This window comes from Salvelinus fontinalis, chromosome 33 (assembly GCF_029448725.1).
Source record: "Salvelinus fontinalis isolate EN_2023a chromosome 33, ASM2944872v1, whole genome shotgun sequence".
NCBI classification, from domain to species: domain Eukaryota; kingdom Metazoa; phylum Chordata; class Actinopteri; order Salmoniformes; family Salmonidae; genus Salvelinus; species Salvelinus fontinalis.
The window spans coordinates 40,794,811-40,814,375 of NC_074697.1; the positions used below are offsets into that span (position 1 = coordinate 40,794,811).

Here is a 19,565-nt window from a genome sequence, read left to right on the forward strand (position 1 = left end):
CAAACAAAGTGATGAGATCTTTAAAGTCAGAGCCCTCAGCAAGACTCATAAAATAATTTGAGACCAAAGCCACCCCCTGTACCTGAATTTTGAACTACTCCCCTCTGAGTGCAGGTTTAGAACACTCCCCTGCAGGTAAAACAGAATTAGACAATCATTTCTGCCAGGTGTGATATCCCTCCTAAACAGCTCAAGCTAATGTTCCTATCCACCAGTAAAGCCAGCAGGCGAGTCTCTTTCATTGGTATATACCGTATGTAACATTATGAATTTTGTATTGTCCATTTTTTGTCTACTGTATTTAAAATGTATGATGGGCCCCCCGAGCGGCGCAGCGGTCTAAGGCACTGCATCGCGGTGCGTGAGGCATCACTACAAACCCGGTTTTGATCCCAGGCTGTGCCGCGACCGGGAGACCCGTAAGGCGGCGCACAATTGGCCCAGCGTCATCCGGGTTAGGGGAGGGTTTGGCCAGCCGGGATGTCCTTGTCCCATCTCGCTTTAGCGACTCCTTGTGCACATGCATGCTGACTTCGGGCGCCAGTTGTACAGTGTTTCCTCAGACATATTGGTGGGTTAAGCAAACAGTGTGTTAAGAAGCAGTGCGGCTTGGCATGGTCGTGTTTCGGAGGACGCACGTACGGGAGTTGCAGCGATGGGACAAAGCTGTAACTACCAATTTGGATATCACGAAAGGGGTAAAAAAGTACAACAACAAATAAAAAAATAATGTACATGATACTGCAACAAAATTTCCCTATGGGGACAATAAAGTCAGTAAAGTAAGTACCTATCGGCAGTGAGATTCTCATGCAGACCCAACATAGACACAGTGTCAACACCGCTGTCTGACCACTCGGCTTCATCTCTGTAGAAACATCTCATTTAGACCTAAGACATGAGCCTTGTTCAAATACTCATACTAACCGCACTAACCGTACTATTTGTGACTTAAATTGAGTATATAGTATGCTTATTGGTCATAGTATGGATATAGTTAGTATGCCAACAGTTCCCGGATGTCTTCCCAAATTCGGCTAAATATGAAGTATACAAACAGTGGACATTATTTCCGTGCTTTTAGGGCCCATAATGCAATTCTTCAGAAAATTGCCGTGGCTTCACATCATTTTCAGATTTGAAGAAAATGGCGGAAAATATGCAGCCTAAGTCCAACGAGAGCAGATACAAATTCACAGCTTTAACTAATTATGACAAATGTTAAGATTATGTAATTACTTTTCAAATAACTTGCCTTACACGTTATGTTGGCTGACAATTTGTTAGCGACGCTATCCTTACGAACCACATAGCATAGCATTACAGCAGTTTGTACCGGTATGTTAGCTAACTACCTAACGTTAGTTGGCTACTAATACATCAATCTTGCCAGTATATTAACTATATTCTATCTAACTAACCCCCCAACGTTTATTGACTTGATCATTCCCGTCATTCTTAGCTAAGTGGTATAGTTGTTGTGCGTTCTCAATGGACATTGTTAATTCTGGCTATCTACTCCGATTTCAGAGCACTCTCGTCTCGTCTGCGTGCCGGAGCGCAGAATAACTGATACATTTACGCTCAACACCAACAAAAAAACTGCGTAATTAAATTGTTGCGCACTCCAGATTGAAATTATGAACACACCCAAAATCGTAAAATGTCTAGTTAGTCATTTGTTATCCTAACAAACTAGCGAGAGGTTGCATAGCAACAGCATCAACTTCCTGTAGACAGGTGAAGCGCTAGTACGCTCAACCGAAACGATACCGTTCGTTTACAGTATACTAAAATGAACTAATAGTATGTAGATTGTGGTATATACTCATTAAGTATGTAGTATGCAGTATGTTAGTATGGGTATTCGAACAAACACAGGTAAAAACACATTCATGTATTTCATTACAAACTGTAGTTTATTGTAACATTTCAGCTGGAGCTCTCACCTGTGCCACAGACATATGTCATATGTCCCCCTCCCCCACCACACACACACAAGCACACAGGTGAGCTGAGGCACATCTGTCTTACAGTAATCACTCTCCTCCTCAGCAACACTTTCATTAGGAGTTGGCAGAGGCAGTCTGCCTCATGTGCGAACACACACACACACACACACACACACACACACACACACACACACACACACACACACACACACACACACACACACACACACACACACACACACACACACACACACACACAGACCGCTGGATTCACAGCAAATCAAAAGCCTTTTCTGGGCGTGTGAGTGAGGAGGGATCGTTGGGTTCTTTGCCTCTCCTAGCAGCCTGTCATTCATCACTCAAGCTGTTTCCCAACTCTGCTTCATGCATTGCCAAAAGAAGTAGCTATGTTTGTGCTCACACAATCCTACATTTCACACACACACACACACACACACACACACACACACACACACACACACACACACACACACACACACACACACACACACACACACACACACACACACACACACACACACACACACACACACACACACACACACACACACACACACCATTCACCTGCACTGCACAGGCCCCAGAAGAACTGAGAATACTGAGCCTCAATGGGCTCTCAGTCACTGCAGCAAATAGCTAAGGCCATAATGAAAGGTTTTTAATTTGAGTAGCTGTTTGCCCCTGATGTAGCTTTGTCAAACTGTGGAAGTTTATTTAGTGGTGAAAGTCACGCTCAATCATTTTAACGTTCAACTGCCTCGGTAACTAGCAGGTTCACTACAGTGAAGCGGTGTTTTGCAATGACACCATCCATTATATGGTGTGCAAGGACTGAACGCACGTTGGTGCCCTTCAGAAATGGACCGAGATGAAAGGAGAGATTGTGGGTGTCTTTATGCCAACAAGGTGTGATTCCAGAGTTTCCACAGGGTTAAGTAGCCTTAGATACATTATTTGAAGGACCTATCTTGTGCATCCTAGCCACAGCGCTACTGTGTCCTCAAGCAACTCCGAGAGAGGGAGAAGCCGAAGGGTTTTTAAAGTGGACAACTTCAACGAAAAACCATTCTCTTTTTTTTTCGTGAGTGCTCCAGAGGACAGACCTTCATTGCCAGGACAAATAGTGATGTTGTTTCCAAACCTCACTTCAGGGTCTTTAAGTGAAAAACGTTAGTCTGACAGACGGACAACCTTAATTGTCCTGCTCATTTTCTCTCTATGTCCGCGTGTGTGTGTGTATATGCGTGTTCTTAAGGGCCTTGGGGCCACAGAAAGAGAGGGTGATGTCATGCTGAATCAGGGCCTGTCTGGCTGCCAGAGAGAGGCCTGGGAGAAGGTTGTGAGGTTTCGATATAGGAGAGCAGATTGTGGGGAACAATTGATGGATATGACAGAGATGTGTTTTGGCTCGGCCTGGGAGTATGACATCAGCACTGCTCACTTCCTTGAGAATCCATCATCACTGAAGTATCAGTTTTTGTTGAAGCTGCACACAGACTGATAGCGTTTCAGCATGTGTGTTCCTGTGCGTGTGTTCCTTTGTGTGTATCGTGGTCTTTCACATGCACTCCAGCTCTCACAATTGCATCCAGCCTCTTGGAGACAGTACACTGTGTGTTGATAGTAAGGGTTAGTCTGTTTCCCCTAGTGCAGGCCCAAGGAGGTGACATTCATGATGTTCCACTTTCCACTGAGCCTGTGTGTGTCTGGTCATTGTCTTTTCCTGTCTCTGAGGATGTCTTAAACGTGATGTGTATTTGTATTTATTGTGCGTATGACGGAGCGACGTGTGTGTGATGGACGTTGTGCTGACTGCTTGGCGACTACCACTTCCTCCTGATTCAGCTCACATCAAGGCTTCAACCCCCAGACCTCTGCCGTGCCTTCCCGAAGCATCTTACCAGTCAGCCCCACCCAAAACGTAACAGCTGTGCAAGTGGCGACACTTCAAGCCGAGGAGTACGTTTTACACATCCCCGTGCGCTACACGTGCATGTGTGCAATCTTGTGCGTTTGCTAGCATGTCAAATCAAATGAAATTGTATTGGTCACCTGTGGCGAATACAACAAGTGTAGACATTTTCTTGCGTGCGTGTTTGCAAGCATGTGTTTGCGTCAATGTGTGTGGTGTGTGTGGTGTGTGTCTGCATGTGTGTGGTGTGTGTGGTGTGTGTCTGCATGTGTGTGGTGTGTGCCTCATACACTTCTCATAGCATTTCTCTCTGCTCAAGGTCTCCCAGACAACCAGTATCTCTCTGCTAGCATATAAGACAGTACTAGCCCAATTATCTTTAGGCTATGTATGTTTTCTATTTTAGATTAAGTTAAACTCCCCTATAGGGATCTGATTCTATTTGTCACCTTCTCATGCATTGCATAGGGGGATGTTCAGTGTAGAGAGTGTTTTACAAGGTTGGAGTTATGCATCCCCTGCCGTATAATGGTAATCAGCCAACATCTCAATCCACCTCATCACAGGATGTCTCTGCACGTAGCTCAGAAACCGTGCAATAAACATTAAACGCTGGTAACATTAAATACATTTTATTAGCATACTTCCCCCTCTCTCTTTCTCACACTCTTTCTGTTTCTTTCTCTCTTCTCTACACTCTTAGAAAAAAGGGTTCCAAATGTTTTTTTTTTGCTGTCCCCATATGAGAACCCTTTTTGGTTCCAGGTAGAACTACATGGTACCCAAAATTGTTCTACCTGGAACCAAAAAGGGTTATTCAAAGGGTTATCCTATGGGAACTGCCAAATAACCCTTTAAGGTTCTAGATAGCACCTTTTTTCTGAGTGCATCTTTCTCTCTCTCTTTCTCTCTTTCTCTCTCTCTTTCTCTCTCTCTCTCTCTCTTTCTCTCTCTCTCTCTCTCTCTCTCTCTCTCTCTCTCTCTCTCTCTATCTCTCTCTCTGTCTCTGTCTCTCTCTCTCTCTCTTTCTCTTTCTCTCTCTCTCTTTCTCTCTCTCTCTCTCTCTTTCTCCCTCTCTCTCTCTCTCTCTCTTTCTCTCTCTCTTTCTCTCTTTCTCTCTCACTCTCTGTCTTGGCTCCATGTGCACTTAATTACATTTACTTTGATGTGACGATGACATCATCAGCTGCCTGTTATTCTTTTTGGGCTGCAGGGTTCCCATGGAAACTCTGATGTCATCACATCCATGCAGGCTTGTTTTCGGGGAAATCACAGCACAGCCGACATGGGAAAGAGAGAGGGCTTTTGTTTTGGAAGGATCAGCAGGATCAACGGGCTGTCTCTGTGGTCAAAATGCCAGCAGGTATTTTATCTTTTCCCAGGAGACAGGAGAGGTAGCCGGGACATTCCTTCAGTCTCTTCCTCTCTCCCTAGTGAGATTGCTCTGTCCATCCCTCAGTCAGACGTCTGGGGCAAGTTCAGTAGGCAAACGTTATGGAACATTGCCGATTAGAAATATCATGAATAGAGCTGACGTGATCCTTTACATATCAGAGAGGCATCTTTGTTCATATACAGTATTTTGGTCTGAACGTTCCACAATGTTGTGCCGTGCTGAGTGCATGCAGCTCTGGGCCTGTATTCACAAAGCATCTCAGAGTAGGAATGCTGATCTAGCATCTGTTTTGCTTTGTAAATCATAATGAATAAGGGCTCTTGAGTGGCGCAGTGGTCTAAGGCACTGCATCTCAGTGCTAGAGGCGTCACTACAGACACCCTGGTTTGAATCCAGGCTGTATCACAACCGGCTGTGATTGGGAGTCCTATAGGGAGGCGCACAATTGGCCCAGTGTCATCGGGGGTTTGGCCGGTGTAGGCCATCATTGTAAATAAGAATTTGTTCTTTTTTTTTTGTACTTTTTTTTTTCTTAATTTTTTCCCCCTTTTCTCCCCAATTTTCGTGGTATCCAATCGCTAGTAATTACTATCTTGTCTCATCGCTACAACTCCCGTACGGGCTCGGGAGAGACGAAGGTCGAAAGCCATGCGTCCTCCGAAGCACAACCCAACCAAGCCGCACTGCTTCTTAACACAGCGCGCCTCCAACCCGGAAGCCAGCCGCACCAATGTGTCGAGGAAACACCGTGCACCTGGCCCTCTTGGTTAGCGCGAACTGCGCCCGGCCCGCCACAGGAGTCGCTGGAGCGCGATGAGACAAGGATATCCCTACCGGCCAAACCCTCCCTAACCTGGACGACGCTAGGCCAATTGTGCGTCGCCCCACGGACCCCCCGGTCACGGCCGGCTGCGACAGAGCCTGGGCGCGAACCCAGAGACTCTGGTGGCGCAGCTAGCACTGCGATGCAGTGCCCTAGACCACTGCGCCACTCGGGAGGCCAAGAATTTGTTCTTAACTGACTTGCATAGTTAAATAAAGGTTACATACATTTTTTTAAATAAAAGGGGGGACCTGATCCTAGATCAGCACTCCTACCCTGAGACACTTCGTAAATACATGAAGACAAAGAGGTGCTTGCATGGCATTTTCTCTGGCTGAGGAGGGCTTGTCTAGTTCAGAGACAAGTGCTAGCCTTCATGTGGGCACTGGGAGTTTTAACGTGAGGTTGAGTGGAGCAAGAAAGAGAGAGAGTGGACAGACATGTTTGTGTACAGTTTTAATAGTGTAGTGACGCAGCCCTGCTCTGTGGGCAAGCTTCAGCGGTCCTTGTTAATGTTTACAGCTCAAAACCATCAGTTAGAGGGGTGGGGGGAGGAGAAGGGAGGAGAAGTTACAGGGGACATAGGAATGGGGTTTAGCCTGGCACCCTCTGAAAAGATTAATAATGTTGACACTACACGCCAATTACTATACTTACTAACTTCAAATACGTAAACATAAATGATACTGTAGATCAATCTTTATACTATGACCACTGATAGCTAACGAGCAGCAGTAGTTCCGGTGCTTGGGGTTTTTCTGTCACTGGTCATTTGATTTCGCTGGTGTTAGCATCTTTCGAATTTCAGAAGGTGGAGGGGACAGAAGACTTTCCCGCAAAAAGAGAGGGTGGAGCTCCTCATTCCGGTTCCGCTCCTCGTTCTAGCATCTCTTAATCTCTTCTTTTAACACAAATGGAACCAGAACTTAATTGAGCAGCTGCCGAATTACCTGAGACTTGTTATTGGTTAGCCCGAGGTTATTACTAACTTAATGAATCGACCGTTGTGATAATATGCTGACTGATACATTGACGTGGTGATGTCAAGAATAGAATAAGCAAAGGTACTGTCGAAACTGACCTGCTTCCAGTACTCTGAGGTCAGAGATCATCATGCTTTACCCCTCAAAACTCACAACCTCTTTCCTCTGTCCTCTCTCACTGATCCCCAGACTGACATGGAATCGAAATCTTGACTATTTCAGCTCATGCTACTGAATCCATGTGACGTTTCACTATTGTTTCACTAATAGTGTGGACTCGGTTAGGATTCCAAGGCTAACTGAAACTCTGTATAAGACAGGGTGCAGCACAGACAGTATCTCTGGATCCCACTGTCTGGATAGCATCACCAAGAGTTGGTCATGAATGACACACGTTATACGGCAATTGTCATCATGTCATATGGGGCCCAACACGATTCCCTGAAATGAAGCCAGCGCAGACTGTAGGAACAGGCGTGTGACTATGCATGCGTCACGTTTTTTTTGTTGTGTCTCTCTGACTTCCTGCTTTTGTCTCACTACTACTGGATTGCGCAATACCTAACCTAAGCTGGTTATCGCTATCGGGGATCTCGGTTTTACATCAAAGAGCCCTTTCTTCAGCAGCCCAGTGAGGTCCAGAGCTGAACCACAAACATCCATGAGTTCATTTCGTCAAGCGCCACGCACCACTCGCAATGACTTCATTGGGCCCCTCTCTCTCCATACTGCAATGATACGGCTGAAAGCAGGCAGAAGCACAGCAGACTAGAGGGTTAGGGGGATTCAGGTACGATAACAAACACTTGTCGTGGATAAGCAGAGCACAACAGAGTTTGTGAACTCACCTGGTCCGTCCCACTAATCACGTCTGACATTTACGACCTGAGCAGAGCCGAGCGGCACCGCAACATGGCTGACGTCACCCCAGGAGCTCAGTCATATTTAGTCATTATGAAAACACTGCAAGAAACAGCTGCTCTTGGCCCAGCGACTCAGGGAATGAGAGACATTGTTTGGAGAATGGCAAGTGGATTTTGCTCATCAAATCGAATCAAATGTTATTTGTCAAATGCGCCGAATACAACAGGTGTAGACCTTAAAGTGAAATGCTTACTTACAAGCCCTTAACCAACAATGCTTTAAGAGGTTAAGGAAAAAAAGTGTTAAGTTAAAAATAGAAAAGAAGAAAATAGAAAATAAAAGTAGCAAATAATTAAACAGCAGCAGTAAAATAATAAGTGAGGCTATATACAGTAAGTACCGATACAGACTTAATGTGCGGGGGCACTGGTTGGTTGAGGTAATTGAGGTAATATGTACATGTAAGTAGAGTTAAAGTGACTATGCATAAATTATAAACAGAGAGTAGCAGCAGCGTAAAAGAGGGGTCTGGGTAGCCTTTTGATTAGCTGTTCAGGAGTCTTATGGCTTGGGGGTGGAAGCTGTTAAGAAGCCTTTTGGACCTCGACTTGGCGCTCTGGTAACGCTTGCCGTGCAAAGCAGCCCACTAATTCATTTTAAAGGATCGGTGAAGTAAATGTATTTGCCATGATTTATCCAGATATTCAATTAACACACATTGACAGAAGACAGAAGAGTTGTTGGGAGTTCTCTTCTTTCTCACCCCTGCAGATCTAGCCTGGTTAAAGCACCCTGAATGCAGCACTCAAATGAAACAATGGTGAGCACCGCATTCAGTCTGGTTTAACCAGGCTACAGTAGACTGTGGTTCCTGTGGTGGCTGGTTGTTGTGTCTCAGCCAAGCAGACTTACATAAGACCTTGGGTATGAGGGAGGGAGGGAATTACTGATGGAGGGATGTCCAGGGTGGACAGTCAGTCTGCCATCGTAAATCACCCCCCTCCCAAGCCACCTCTCCAACCCCCTGTGTTTACAGTAAACAGTGGGGTGGAATGTAAAGTTATTTGTGTCTGTTCGTCTGCTCTCATTGTGATGGTGGTGCAGGGCAGTGTTAGTCCCAGCCACCCATCCAACCATCCCAGCCAGACCCCCACTCACTCACTCTCCAATCTGATATGGAATGTTTGCTCTGCTAGGGTCCTGTTACGCGGGGGAGGGGAAGAGAAGAGGGGTGCAGGCCTACCCTTCACTCACCAGGCTCAAACCCAGCTACCCACTTTGACAATACAATTTTAGCAATAATTGTTCACATCACAATACAACTATACAATGGAATACTGACAGAGACAGGCATTTTCCACTACTTGGATGTTCTGTTTCACAGATTACCTGAAGTCAATCATTATCTTGCCCGTCAATCTCTCTCTCATTAAATGTAATCTCACAAGTTTATTTGTCCTGCCTTATCTCTCTTATCTTGTCCACCCACCTATAATAATACAATTAGAGAGAAAGAGAGAGGGAGGGAAAAGACAGAGGCATGGGGGGGGAAGAAAGCGTCAGTTTCCCCCCTGATGTATGACAGCACTGCTAAAAGAGGGAGACAGCCGGCGGGATTGACAAGACTTGGAACCGAAAGAAATTAGATCAGAGAGAGAAAGATGGAGAGAGAGAGAATGCTGCTTGAACGTCCTGCTGTTAAAAGTTCACTCGGTGAGAGAATGACACAAATACACTAGGAGGAGGAGGAGGAGGAGGAGGAGGAGGAGGAGGAGGAGGAGGAGGAGGAGGAGGAGGAGGAGGAGGAGGAGGAGGAGAGGTGGGAAAGGCAACATCAACACAGATGATTCCTTCCAACAGTTCACCGAGTGCTGGGAGGGATAAAGAGGAAATCTAGCCCGCCTCCGTCTCTCTCTCCCTCCTTCTCACTTTCCCTCCCTCCTCTCTCCTCTGTATGCCTGCTCCCTCCCCCTGACCAGTGGAGAAGAGGGAGATTAACCTGAGTGAGTGTGTGAGAGAGAGGAGTGTTTAAAGCCGGGCAGAGCAGAGCAGACACTCATAGCTGGCCAGCGCTGAGGGGGAATACTATATTGGAGCTCGAGAGGTGAACTTACGTATGGGTTACTACTAACTCTATCTGTCTCTGTTTCTCTCTCTCTGTCTCTGTTTCTCTCTCTCTGTCTCTGTTTCTCTCTCTCTGTCTCTGTTTCTCTCTCTCTCTGTCTGTCTCTCTCTCTCTGTCTCTGTTTCTCTCTCTCTCTGTCTGTCTCTCTCTCTCTGTTTCTCTGTCTCTGTCTGTCTGTCTGTCTGTCTGTCTGTCTGTCTGTCTGTCTGTCTGTCTGTCTGTCTCAGACACACACACACACTGTACTCACGAAAACTAAGTTACAATTACCTCACTGGTTTAATTCTCAACAGCCTTGTCACATGTCTGGCTTCAACACAGATTGTATCTTTTTACTTTTCTCCTGATTCACTTCACGTCTGTCATGTTTGAATAGTGTTTGCTATTCGAGAGACCTCAGTATGGTCATTCGGTGTGTCGGAGCAGCCTGATAAATGTGAGCTTTGACTCGGCAGGATAGTGGACACCCTGAGGGACCTCCTGGAGCGCATGGGACCTGACGGTTCAACTGCAGCTGACAAGACTGACTCCTCCCCAATCTCCATTCAAAGTGTGTGTGTCTGGGACACTCAGACAGGAGGAGGGAGCAGCCCCAGAGAGAGCAGAGAAGACCCAGTAAGGAACACAGCAACTGGAGGCAGCGGAGCAGAGATGGACGCAGGTCCTCTGACAGCCGAGGGAGAGGGCTCCTCTCCGGAGGGCGAGACGGTGTGCTCCGCGCTCGCCCGCTACGAGGCCACACTGAGAGATGCCGTGCGTGAGATCCACGTGGACGTAAGCGCCTTCAAGCAGGGCGTGGAGCGCCGTCTAGTGGAGGCTACGGCCCACGCCAGCGAGGGCCCCCTAGGCCTGGCTGTGGCCCAGCTGCAGCAGGAGAACCGGCAGCTCCGGAGCCAGCTGGAGGCCCTTAAACATCAGGTGGAGCTCCTCACTGGGATAATGTGCGACAGAGGCGCCCTGATGACCAACAACAACAACAACCAGCACCAGCCAGCGTCCTTCCAGGCCCAGACACACAGCAGCAGCCAGGGGAGGGCGAGCCCCCAGTCCCCCTCCACATCCCCCACCTGCCCTGCTGGTGGCCCCAGTATGGGAGCCCTGACCGGGTCAGCCTTGGGCTTGGCCTCCAGCCCCACTGCCACCCGCTTCTCCAGCCGAGCTACCTTCGCTGTGTCCAGCAAGACTAACGTGAGTTTTATTAAATCATTTTTTATTATTTCACCTTTATTTAACCAGGTAGACCAGTTGAGAACAAGTTCTCATTTACAACTGCGACCTGGCCAAGATAAATCAAAGCAGTGTGACAAAAACACAGCTACACATGGGCTAAACAAACATACAGTCAATAACACAATAGAAAAATCTGTATACAGTGTGGGCAAATGAAGTAAGGAGGTAAGGCAATAAATAGGCCAATAGTGGTGAAGTAATTACAATTTAGCAATTTACACTGGAGTGATATGTGCAGATGAGGATGTGCAGGTAGAAATACTGGTGTGCAAAAGAAAAACTAAAACAAATATGGGGATGAGGAAGGTAGTTGGTTGGATGGGCTATTTACAGATGGGCTGTGTACAGCTGCAGCGATCGGTAAGCTGCTCTGACAGCTGACGCTTAAAGTTAGTGAGGGAGATATAAGTCTCCAACTTTAGTGATTTTTGCAATTCATTCCAGTCATTGGCAGCAGAGAACTGGAAGGAAAGGCGACCAAAGAGGTGTTGGCTTTGGGGATGACCAGTGAAATATACCTGCTGGAGCGCAAGCTACGGGTGGGTGTTGCTATGGTGACCAGTGAGCTGAGATAAGGCGGAGCTTTACCTAGCAAAGGCTTATGGATGACCTGGAGCCAGTGGGTTTGGCGACGAATATGTAGCGAGGACGAGCCAACGAGAGCATACAAGTCGCAGTGTTGGGTAGTATATGGGGCTTTGGTGACAAAACAGATGGCACTGTGATAGACTGTATCCAATTTGCTGAGTAGAGTGTTGGAGGCTATTTTGTAAATGACATCGCCGAAGTCAAGGATCGGTAGGATAGTCAGTTTTACGAGGGTATGTTTGGCAGCATGAGTGAAGGAGGCTTTGTTGCGAAATAGGAAGCCGATTCTACATTTAACTTTGGATTGGAGATGTTTAATATGAGTCTGGAAGGAGTTTACAGTCTAGCCAGACACCTAGGTAGATATAGTTGTCCACATATTCTAAGTCAGAACCGTCCAGAGTAGTGATGCTAGTCGGGAGGGCGGGTGCGGGCAGCGAACGGTTGAAGAGCATGCATTTAGTTTTACTAGTGTTTAAGTGCAGTTGGAGGCAACGGAAGGAGTGTTGTATGTTGTTGAAGCTCGTTTGGAGGTTTGCTAACACAGTGTCCATAGAAGGGCCAGATGTTTACAGAATGGTGTCGTCTGCGTAGAGGTGGATCAAAGAATCACCCGCAGCAAGAGCGACATCATTGATATATACAGAGAAGAGAGTCGGCCCGAGAATTGAACCCTGTGGCACCCCCATAGAGACTACCAGAGGTCCGGACAACAGGCCTTCCGATTTGACACACTGAACTCTATCTGAGAAGTGGTCATTCAGCTTTATACACTGTGGAGACTGGGTTGGGGTTATGGCGCACATAGAGATACATTAGAGCAGTAGACTATGTTGTGAACCTCCTGTAATCTAATGAAAGGGTTGTATTTAATTCTGTGGTGGTGACAGTATGTGGTTCTGAGAGACTGTCAAGATTGTGCAATGATTCATCCAGACTCCAGAGTGTGTTTATACTAAATCATGATATTGGGGGTTGAATAGACTTTCTTGGCCACTTCACTGAGATGATGTCAGAGCTTTGACAGCGGTGGGGAAACTCGGGTCATATTCAACTTAATATTTAAACACGCGAGCGGAGCAGATACCAGATGAAAGCAATCAGGATCATTTCCCATCGCTGAACATTTTTGGTCGAAGTAATTGCTTATTTTAATGTCCGTCCAGCCTCTGCAGTCTGAGAAAGAAGCTGTTCTTGTAGCGTTAGATCTTCTCTTTCCCGAGAGTGAAAGATCCTCGGAAGAATATACCTCTCCCTCTCCCTCTCTCTCTCTCTCTCTCTCTCTCTCTCTCTCTCTCTCTCTCTCTCTCTCTCTCTCTCTCGCTCTCTCTCTCATGAATGGTTCTTTTGCGCTCATATACTGCTATCATGCTGCTGACAACATGTTGCTCGAGAATCTTCTCCCACTATTCTCTTTGTTGAGTGGCACCACAGCTTGCGCAACCTTTTTTTGAATGGATTCAATCGTGTCCTTCAGTTTTACGAGCAACAATAAACACAGTACATTGTTTCTCACTTACCCCTATCCAGACATTCATTGGGACATTTGACTAATATGAGGGATTGAAAGACAAAACACGTGTACTTTGTTACAGTTGACGAAATGCTAACGCTGTCTATGTTGGTCAGTTCTAAGGTCCAGTACAGTTTGACACTTGTTGATGAGGTTTGGGTGGGAACTCAGTGATAAGTCTGGGAAAGTTACCCTCTTAGTCCTTGGTGTATTGTAAACCACAGTAGTGTCTGTTTGAAAAGTCTGAGGTTTCTCTTGACTGTATCCCAACACAAGGCCCTAAGGCTATGCTGCTTTGGAAACTACAACGGTAACATTCACCCTTTTATAAGGTCAATATTCAGATTTCCTCTTTATTTGATTCCAAATCATTCCTCTCGGCTCTGAGGTTCTTTGTTGTGTCTTGGTTGTAAACTCACAGCAGCTTTCTGCAAACTAACCCTTGACGGTCTGGCACCGATGTTGACTATTAACTGTGACTGCTCACCCACAGCCGTAGACGCAGCAAACACACACACGTACACAGCATGTATGCAAATGACTGATGTCATGCACCTCATCTTAACAAAGTATGGTGTAAAGCATCTGAGGATTCTTATCTGATGTAAATATGTCGGTTCGTATGAAACAGAGGTTCTTTGTTTCTCATAACAGATTGTTGGACAGCCCCCTTTTTGTGGCCAAAACTTTTTTCTTCAAATTTCCCAACAACCAGACAGATTGGATCATAATACTGTAGAAAACTAATGTGAGATCCTCATCTATTGATCCAATTCATTACTTCTAGTGAATATTTACATGTACCCGGAACTCAACAGGGAGACACTATCCTATTCAGATTTCCCCTACAGCCCCATCAACACCTTTCAGCTTCAATGGCCATGTCTACACTTGACACTTACATGCGACTTCTGCTATCAGAGTACGAAGATTGCATTGAAAAGACAGGTCTAGACGCAGAAAAGTCGCATTAAGGTCAGATTGTGTTCAGATCTCCCTAACCACCTCAGGAGGTGGTCAGGGAAGCATTGTGTGCGGATTTCTCCTCGGTCTGGAAGCAACCAGGCTACTGAAAGCGCATACAGTGGGCGACGTCATCAGCTCTCCACCCACAAGTCTCCAGAAAAGAGCACACTTTTTCATTAAACGTTGGAGGAAATACATTCCTAGCATGTGAGAAACGTGTTTGCTGGTGTAACAGTTTAACTTTCGTCCGTTCCCTCGCTCGAACCAGGGACCCTCTGCACACATCAACAACAGTCACCCACGAAGCATCATTACCCATCGCGCCACAAAAGCCGCGGCCCTTGCAGAGCAAGGGGAACAACTACTTCAGGTCTCAGAGCGAATGACGTCACCCGATTGAAACGCTATTAGCGCGCACCACCGCTAACTAGCTAGCCATTTCACATCGGTTACACTGGCCTCATAAATGCTAGCCAGCTAACTTATTTAGAATAAAACGATATTTTTGTTTGCTAGAGTTATGCTAACATGTTTGCCATCTCTTTAGCTTTGCTAGTTAGCATGCTGGCTAGTTTGAGGTTAGCTGGCAAGTTAGCTTCAGTAGTTAGCTACTGCCATTAAGTTGTTGTTGTTGTGTAATCAGATTTAGCCTGTTCCACCGTTTGCAGAATGCTAACTGCATTTGAATATAGTGTGGGAAAAGGGAATCCGGACACAATGTGGACACAGTAGACACATTTAAATGTAGGTGTAGACGTGTTTGGAATTCCATGACCAGAACTCCATGATCAGAATACAAAAGCTGCATGAACTGTCAAGTCTAGACACAGCCAATGAGAGATGGAGAAAGACTGTACAGTATGTTGACTTCGTAAAGACCGATGGGGCTGTTTCAGCAGGTCTGAGGGAGGGAGCCGATTGCGTTGAGGACCTCCAGGCACATCTGAAGATGGTTTTGCAGCCCTGGAGTTAAGCGTCACCCCACTGAGAGAGCACAGCCAATTGGGATGTGTGCGGGCCTGCACTTTCACTATAGGGTTGGTTACAGTACATCCCCACCGGGTGCTCGACTGTGCCTTGGACACCTGACACTCTGATGCAGATAGATATGAGTCTCTCTCTCGCTCTCGCTCTCGCAATCTCTCTTTCTTTTTTTCTCTCTTTTTTTCTCTCTTTCTCTTTCTCTCTCCTCTCAATCTCTTTCTTTTTTTCCCTCTAACTTCCCACCTCTCGTTCCCTCCCTATTTTTCTCTCTCTTTTTACTCGCTCCCTCTCTCTCTCTTTTTACTCCCTCTCTCTCTCTCTCTCTCTCTCTCTCTCTCTCTCTCTCTTTTCTCTCTCTTTCTCTCTCTCTGTAGAGCCCTCTGGTCCTGACTGGGCCGTGTTTTTATGCAGTCTTACGTGGCTGAGCACAGTTCATCAGAAGTTCCCCTCGGTCCCGTTGAGCACACATCAGCTCCCCCAGAGTCTGAGGAGGACAGGTATTGGGTTTCACTGGGATAATTTGATACTTCTCTCAATAGAGAAACTATGAGCCTCTACCACTGTGCTGGTCAAGGCTGCTGCTCTGACAATACTAGACAGGAATCCTCCTCCTCCCTCGTCCTCCCTCCTACTGCTCATCCTCCACAGCCACCTACGTCCGTCAGTCTGTCTGGTCTCTGCCGAGGAGTCACACAATGCTGCCTGTCGCCAATTACTCCACCATAGCTGCTGTCTGAAAGGGCTATTGTGTCGACATTCTGCCTCATTTGAAGTACATTGACCGAGGAGGGGATTAAGAGGAGAGGGTCACCCAGGACCCAGCCACCCCCAGACTCCACACTCTGGGCTTCAGGAATGAGTCAGGGCCCCCTCCAACACTCCTCCTTCCTCCCCTCCTCTCACAGACCTCCTCTTCACCTCTGCTCCACTTGTAGCATGCGTCAGAATTCACTCAAGTACTCTCAGACACAGGCATGCTTTCACAGACAGACCACACCTGCATACCTCCAACCTCACGTTCGCTACATTCCTCGGTGTACTCCCGTTGAGGAGAAGAAAAGATGAAGATGATAGATGAAGATGATCTGGATCGATTCCACCCAGGTCACAATGTTATCTTTGACAGTTAACGTAACTACATAACACAGGACCACAGTGTGAATCCTTAGGTACCTCACTGTCCTGCCCTGGGCTGGGTTGTGTTCATGGGGGCTGTGTGTGTGTGTGCGTGCCTGGTTGCGTACGTGCGTGCGTGTGTGTGTCTTCTCTCAGACTGAGGCATCTTTAGGGCATGTGAACCGACGGGGGGGGGGGGAACGGACGTGTGTGTGTGAGACTTTATCAGTGGAAACTACGTCAGAGCACGCTCACACTGTCACCGCAGACACAGACACACACCACGAACGTACTGTACAAACAACCCCCACTGCGTCCTGCCCTCAACACACCTCCAACGGTAGGATCCCATTGCGTACACTAAACACACACATACTATTATACAGTACACATGGAGAGGACTTCTAAAGAGGAGCTGAGCACAGGTTTTATTATCAAAACCCCTCAAATCAGCTGAAAGCCAACGCTCCCTGTCACTGCTACACGTAAAATCCCCCCCCCCCCCCCCACACACACAATACACCAGCATCATATACTCTCTCCGCTCCCTACAATACAGGACCCCCGCTATTAACATTACTCAACCACCGTCTTCTGCACTGCTGCTCAAACATGCAATTACTAACAGACTGCTTGGTTTACCTTGCAGTGCCATAGGTGCGTGTGTTCGTCACAGTCTAGTATAGTCTGATGGATAGATTGTATGAATGGGGGGGGGGGGGGGGGGGGGGGGGGGAAGCATTCATCCTGCTCCAAACCAAATTACTGTTTGTGATGGTTGGCTCACGATGTGCACGTATGCACACAGCAGTGGAGGCTGCTGAGGGGAGGACGGCTCATAATAAGGGCTGGAACGGAGCAAAGGGAATGGCATCAAACACATGGTAAACATGGTAAACATGGCTCTCAACCTTCGCCTCTCCCGATGTCCGTACGGGAGTTGCAGCGATGGGACAAGACTGTAACTACCAGTTGGGGAGAAAAAGGGGTAAAAGTAGCAGATCTCTCCACTCGGGCCGTTAAAGGTGAGAAACATGATGGGAGCAACTCAGCAACATCAAACAGCTCCACCTCCGCTTCTTTTTCACTATTAAAATGGTCACATTCTCAGAATATGTCTTTTGAGCTTAATTAGAATGGTATATGCCTTTTTGTTTTACGTGCCTGAGTTGGAAGTTTCCATCACAAGTCTTTCAAGAGCACTTCAAATCTTTGTGTGTGTGTGCGTGTGCTTGTGTGTGTGGGTCTGTGTGTGTGGGTCTGTGTGTGTGTGTGTGTGTGTGTGTGTGTGTGTGTGTGTGTGTGTGTGTGTGTGTGTGTGTGTGTGTGTGTGTGTGTGTGTGTGTGTGTGTGTGTGTGTGTGTGTGTGTGTGTGTGTGTGTGTGTGTGTGTGTGTATCCCCATGATAAATACGCTTGACATTTACAGCACAGCCACAGAGACTCCCCTCCCAAATTCATAGCTCTCTCACAATGGAACAGGGTCTTTTATTCTCTGCCTCTCTGTGTGTCCCCTGCCTTAGCCAGGCCATCCAGCCCAGAGCTCCAGATTCCTGGCACAAACCCCTCAGCATAGTTATTAATACAGTGGAGCTCAGCCTGAGAGAGAGAGAGAGAGAGAGGCGTACATTTCCTCAGTGAAAACAATGTACTGAGCAAATGTCAAATTGGCTTTTTACCAAATTACCATATGACAGACCACGTATTCACCCTGCACACCCTATTTGACAAACAAACAAACCAAAACAAAGGCAAAGTCTTCTTATGCTTTGTTGATTTCCAAAATGCTTTCGACTCAATTTGGCATGAGGCTCTGCTATACAAATTGATGGAAAGTGGTGTTGGGGGAAAAACATACAACATTATAAAATCTATGTACACAAACAACAAGTGTGAGGTTAAAATTGGCAAAAAACACACACATTTCTTTCCACAGGGCCGTGGGGTGAGACAGGGATGCAGCTTAAGCCCCACCCTCTTCAACATATATAGCAACGAATTGGCGAGGGCACTAGAACAGTCTGCAGCACTCGGCCTCAGCCTACTAGAGTCTGAAGTCAAATGTCTACTGTTTGCTGATGATCTGGTGCTTCTGACCCCAACCAAGGAGGCCCTACAGCAGCACCTAGATCGTCTGCACAGATTCTGTCAGACCTGGGCCCTGACAGTAAATCTCAGTAAGACACAAATAATGGTGTTCCAAAAAAAGGTCCAGTTGCTAAGACCACAAATACAAATTCCATCTAGACACCATTGCCCTAGAGCACACAAACTATACATACCTCGGCCTAAACATCAGCACCACAGGTAACTTCCACAAAGCTGTGAACGAGCTGAGAGACAAGGCAAGAAGGGCCTTCTCCATCAAATGGAACATAAAATTTGACATACCAATTAAGATCTGGCTAAAAATACTCAGTTATAGAACCCATTGCCCTTTATGGTTGTGAGGTCTGGGGTCCGCTCACCAGCCAAGAATTCACAAAATGGGACAAACACCAAATTGAGACTGCATGCAGAATTCTGCAAAAATATCCTCAGTGTACAACATAAAACCCCAAATAATGCATGCAGAGCAGAATTAGGCCGATATCCGCAAATTATTAAAATCCAGAAAAGAGCCATTAAATTATACAACCACCTAAAAGGAAGCGATTCCCAAACCTTCCATAACAAAGCCATCACCTACAAAGAGATGAACCTGGAGAAGAGTCCCCTAAGCAAGCTGGTCCTGGGGCTCTGTTCACAAACAGACCCCACAGAGCCCCAGGACAGCAACACCATTAGACCCAACCAAATCATGAGAAAACAAAAAGATAATTACTTGACACATTGGAAAGAATTAATAAAAAAACGGAGCAAACTAGAATACTATTTGGCCCTAAACAGAGAGTACACAGTGGCAGAATACCTGACCACTGTGACTGACCCAAACTTAAGGAAAGCTTTGACTATGTACAGACTGTGAACATAGCCTTGCTATTGAGAAAGGCCGCCGTTTGCAGACCTGGCTCTCAAGAGAAAACAGGCTATGTGTACACTGCCCACAAATGAGGTGGAAACTGAGCTGCACTTCCTAACCTCCTGCCAAAA

The 19,565-nt window shown here is 46.6% G+C and overlaps 1 protein-coding gene across 4 annotated transcripts in view; it reads left to right on the top strand.

Moving 5' to 3' along the window:
- The first annotated feature begins 9,826 nt into the window (after positions 1 to 9,826).
- LOC129832283 (smoothelin-like protein 2) overlaps positions 9,827 to 19,565 on the top strand; it is a 21,451-nt gene continuing 11,712 nt past the window's right edge. The window contains exons 1-2 of one of the 4 annotated variants that reach the window (XM_055896228.1): positions 9,827 to 10,055; positions 10,532 to 11,264. In XM_055896228.1, the coding sequence (XP_055752203.1) occupies positions 10,566 to 11,264 (699 nt within the window). In that variant the 5' untranslated portion in view covers positions 9,827 to 10,055; positions 10,532 to 10,565. Of the gene's footprint in view, positions 10,066 to 10,531; positions 11,265 to 19,565 lie in introns of all 4 variants that reach the window. The other 3 variants (XM_055896226.1, XM_055896224.1, XM_055896227.1) reach the window with 3 other exon arrangements.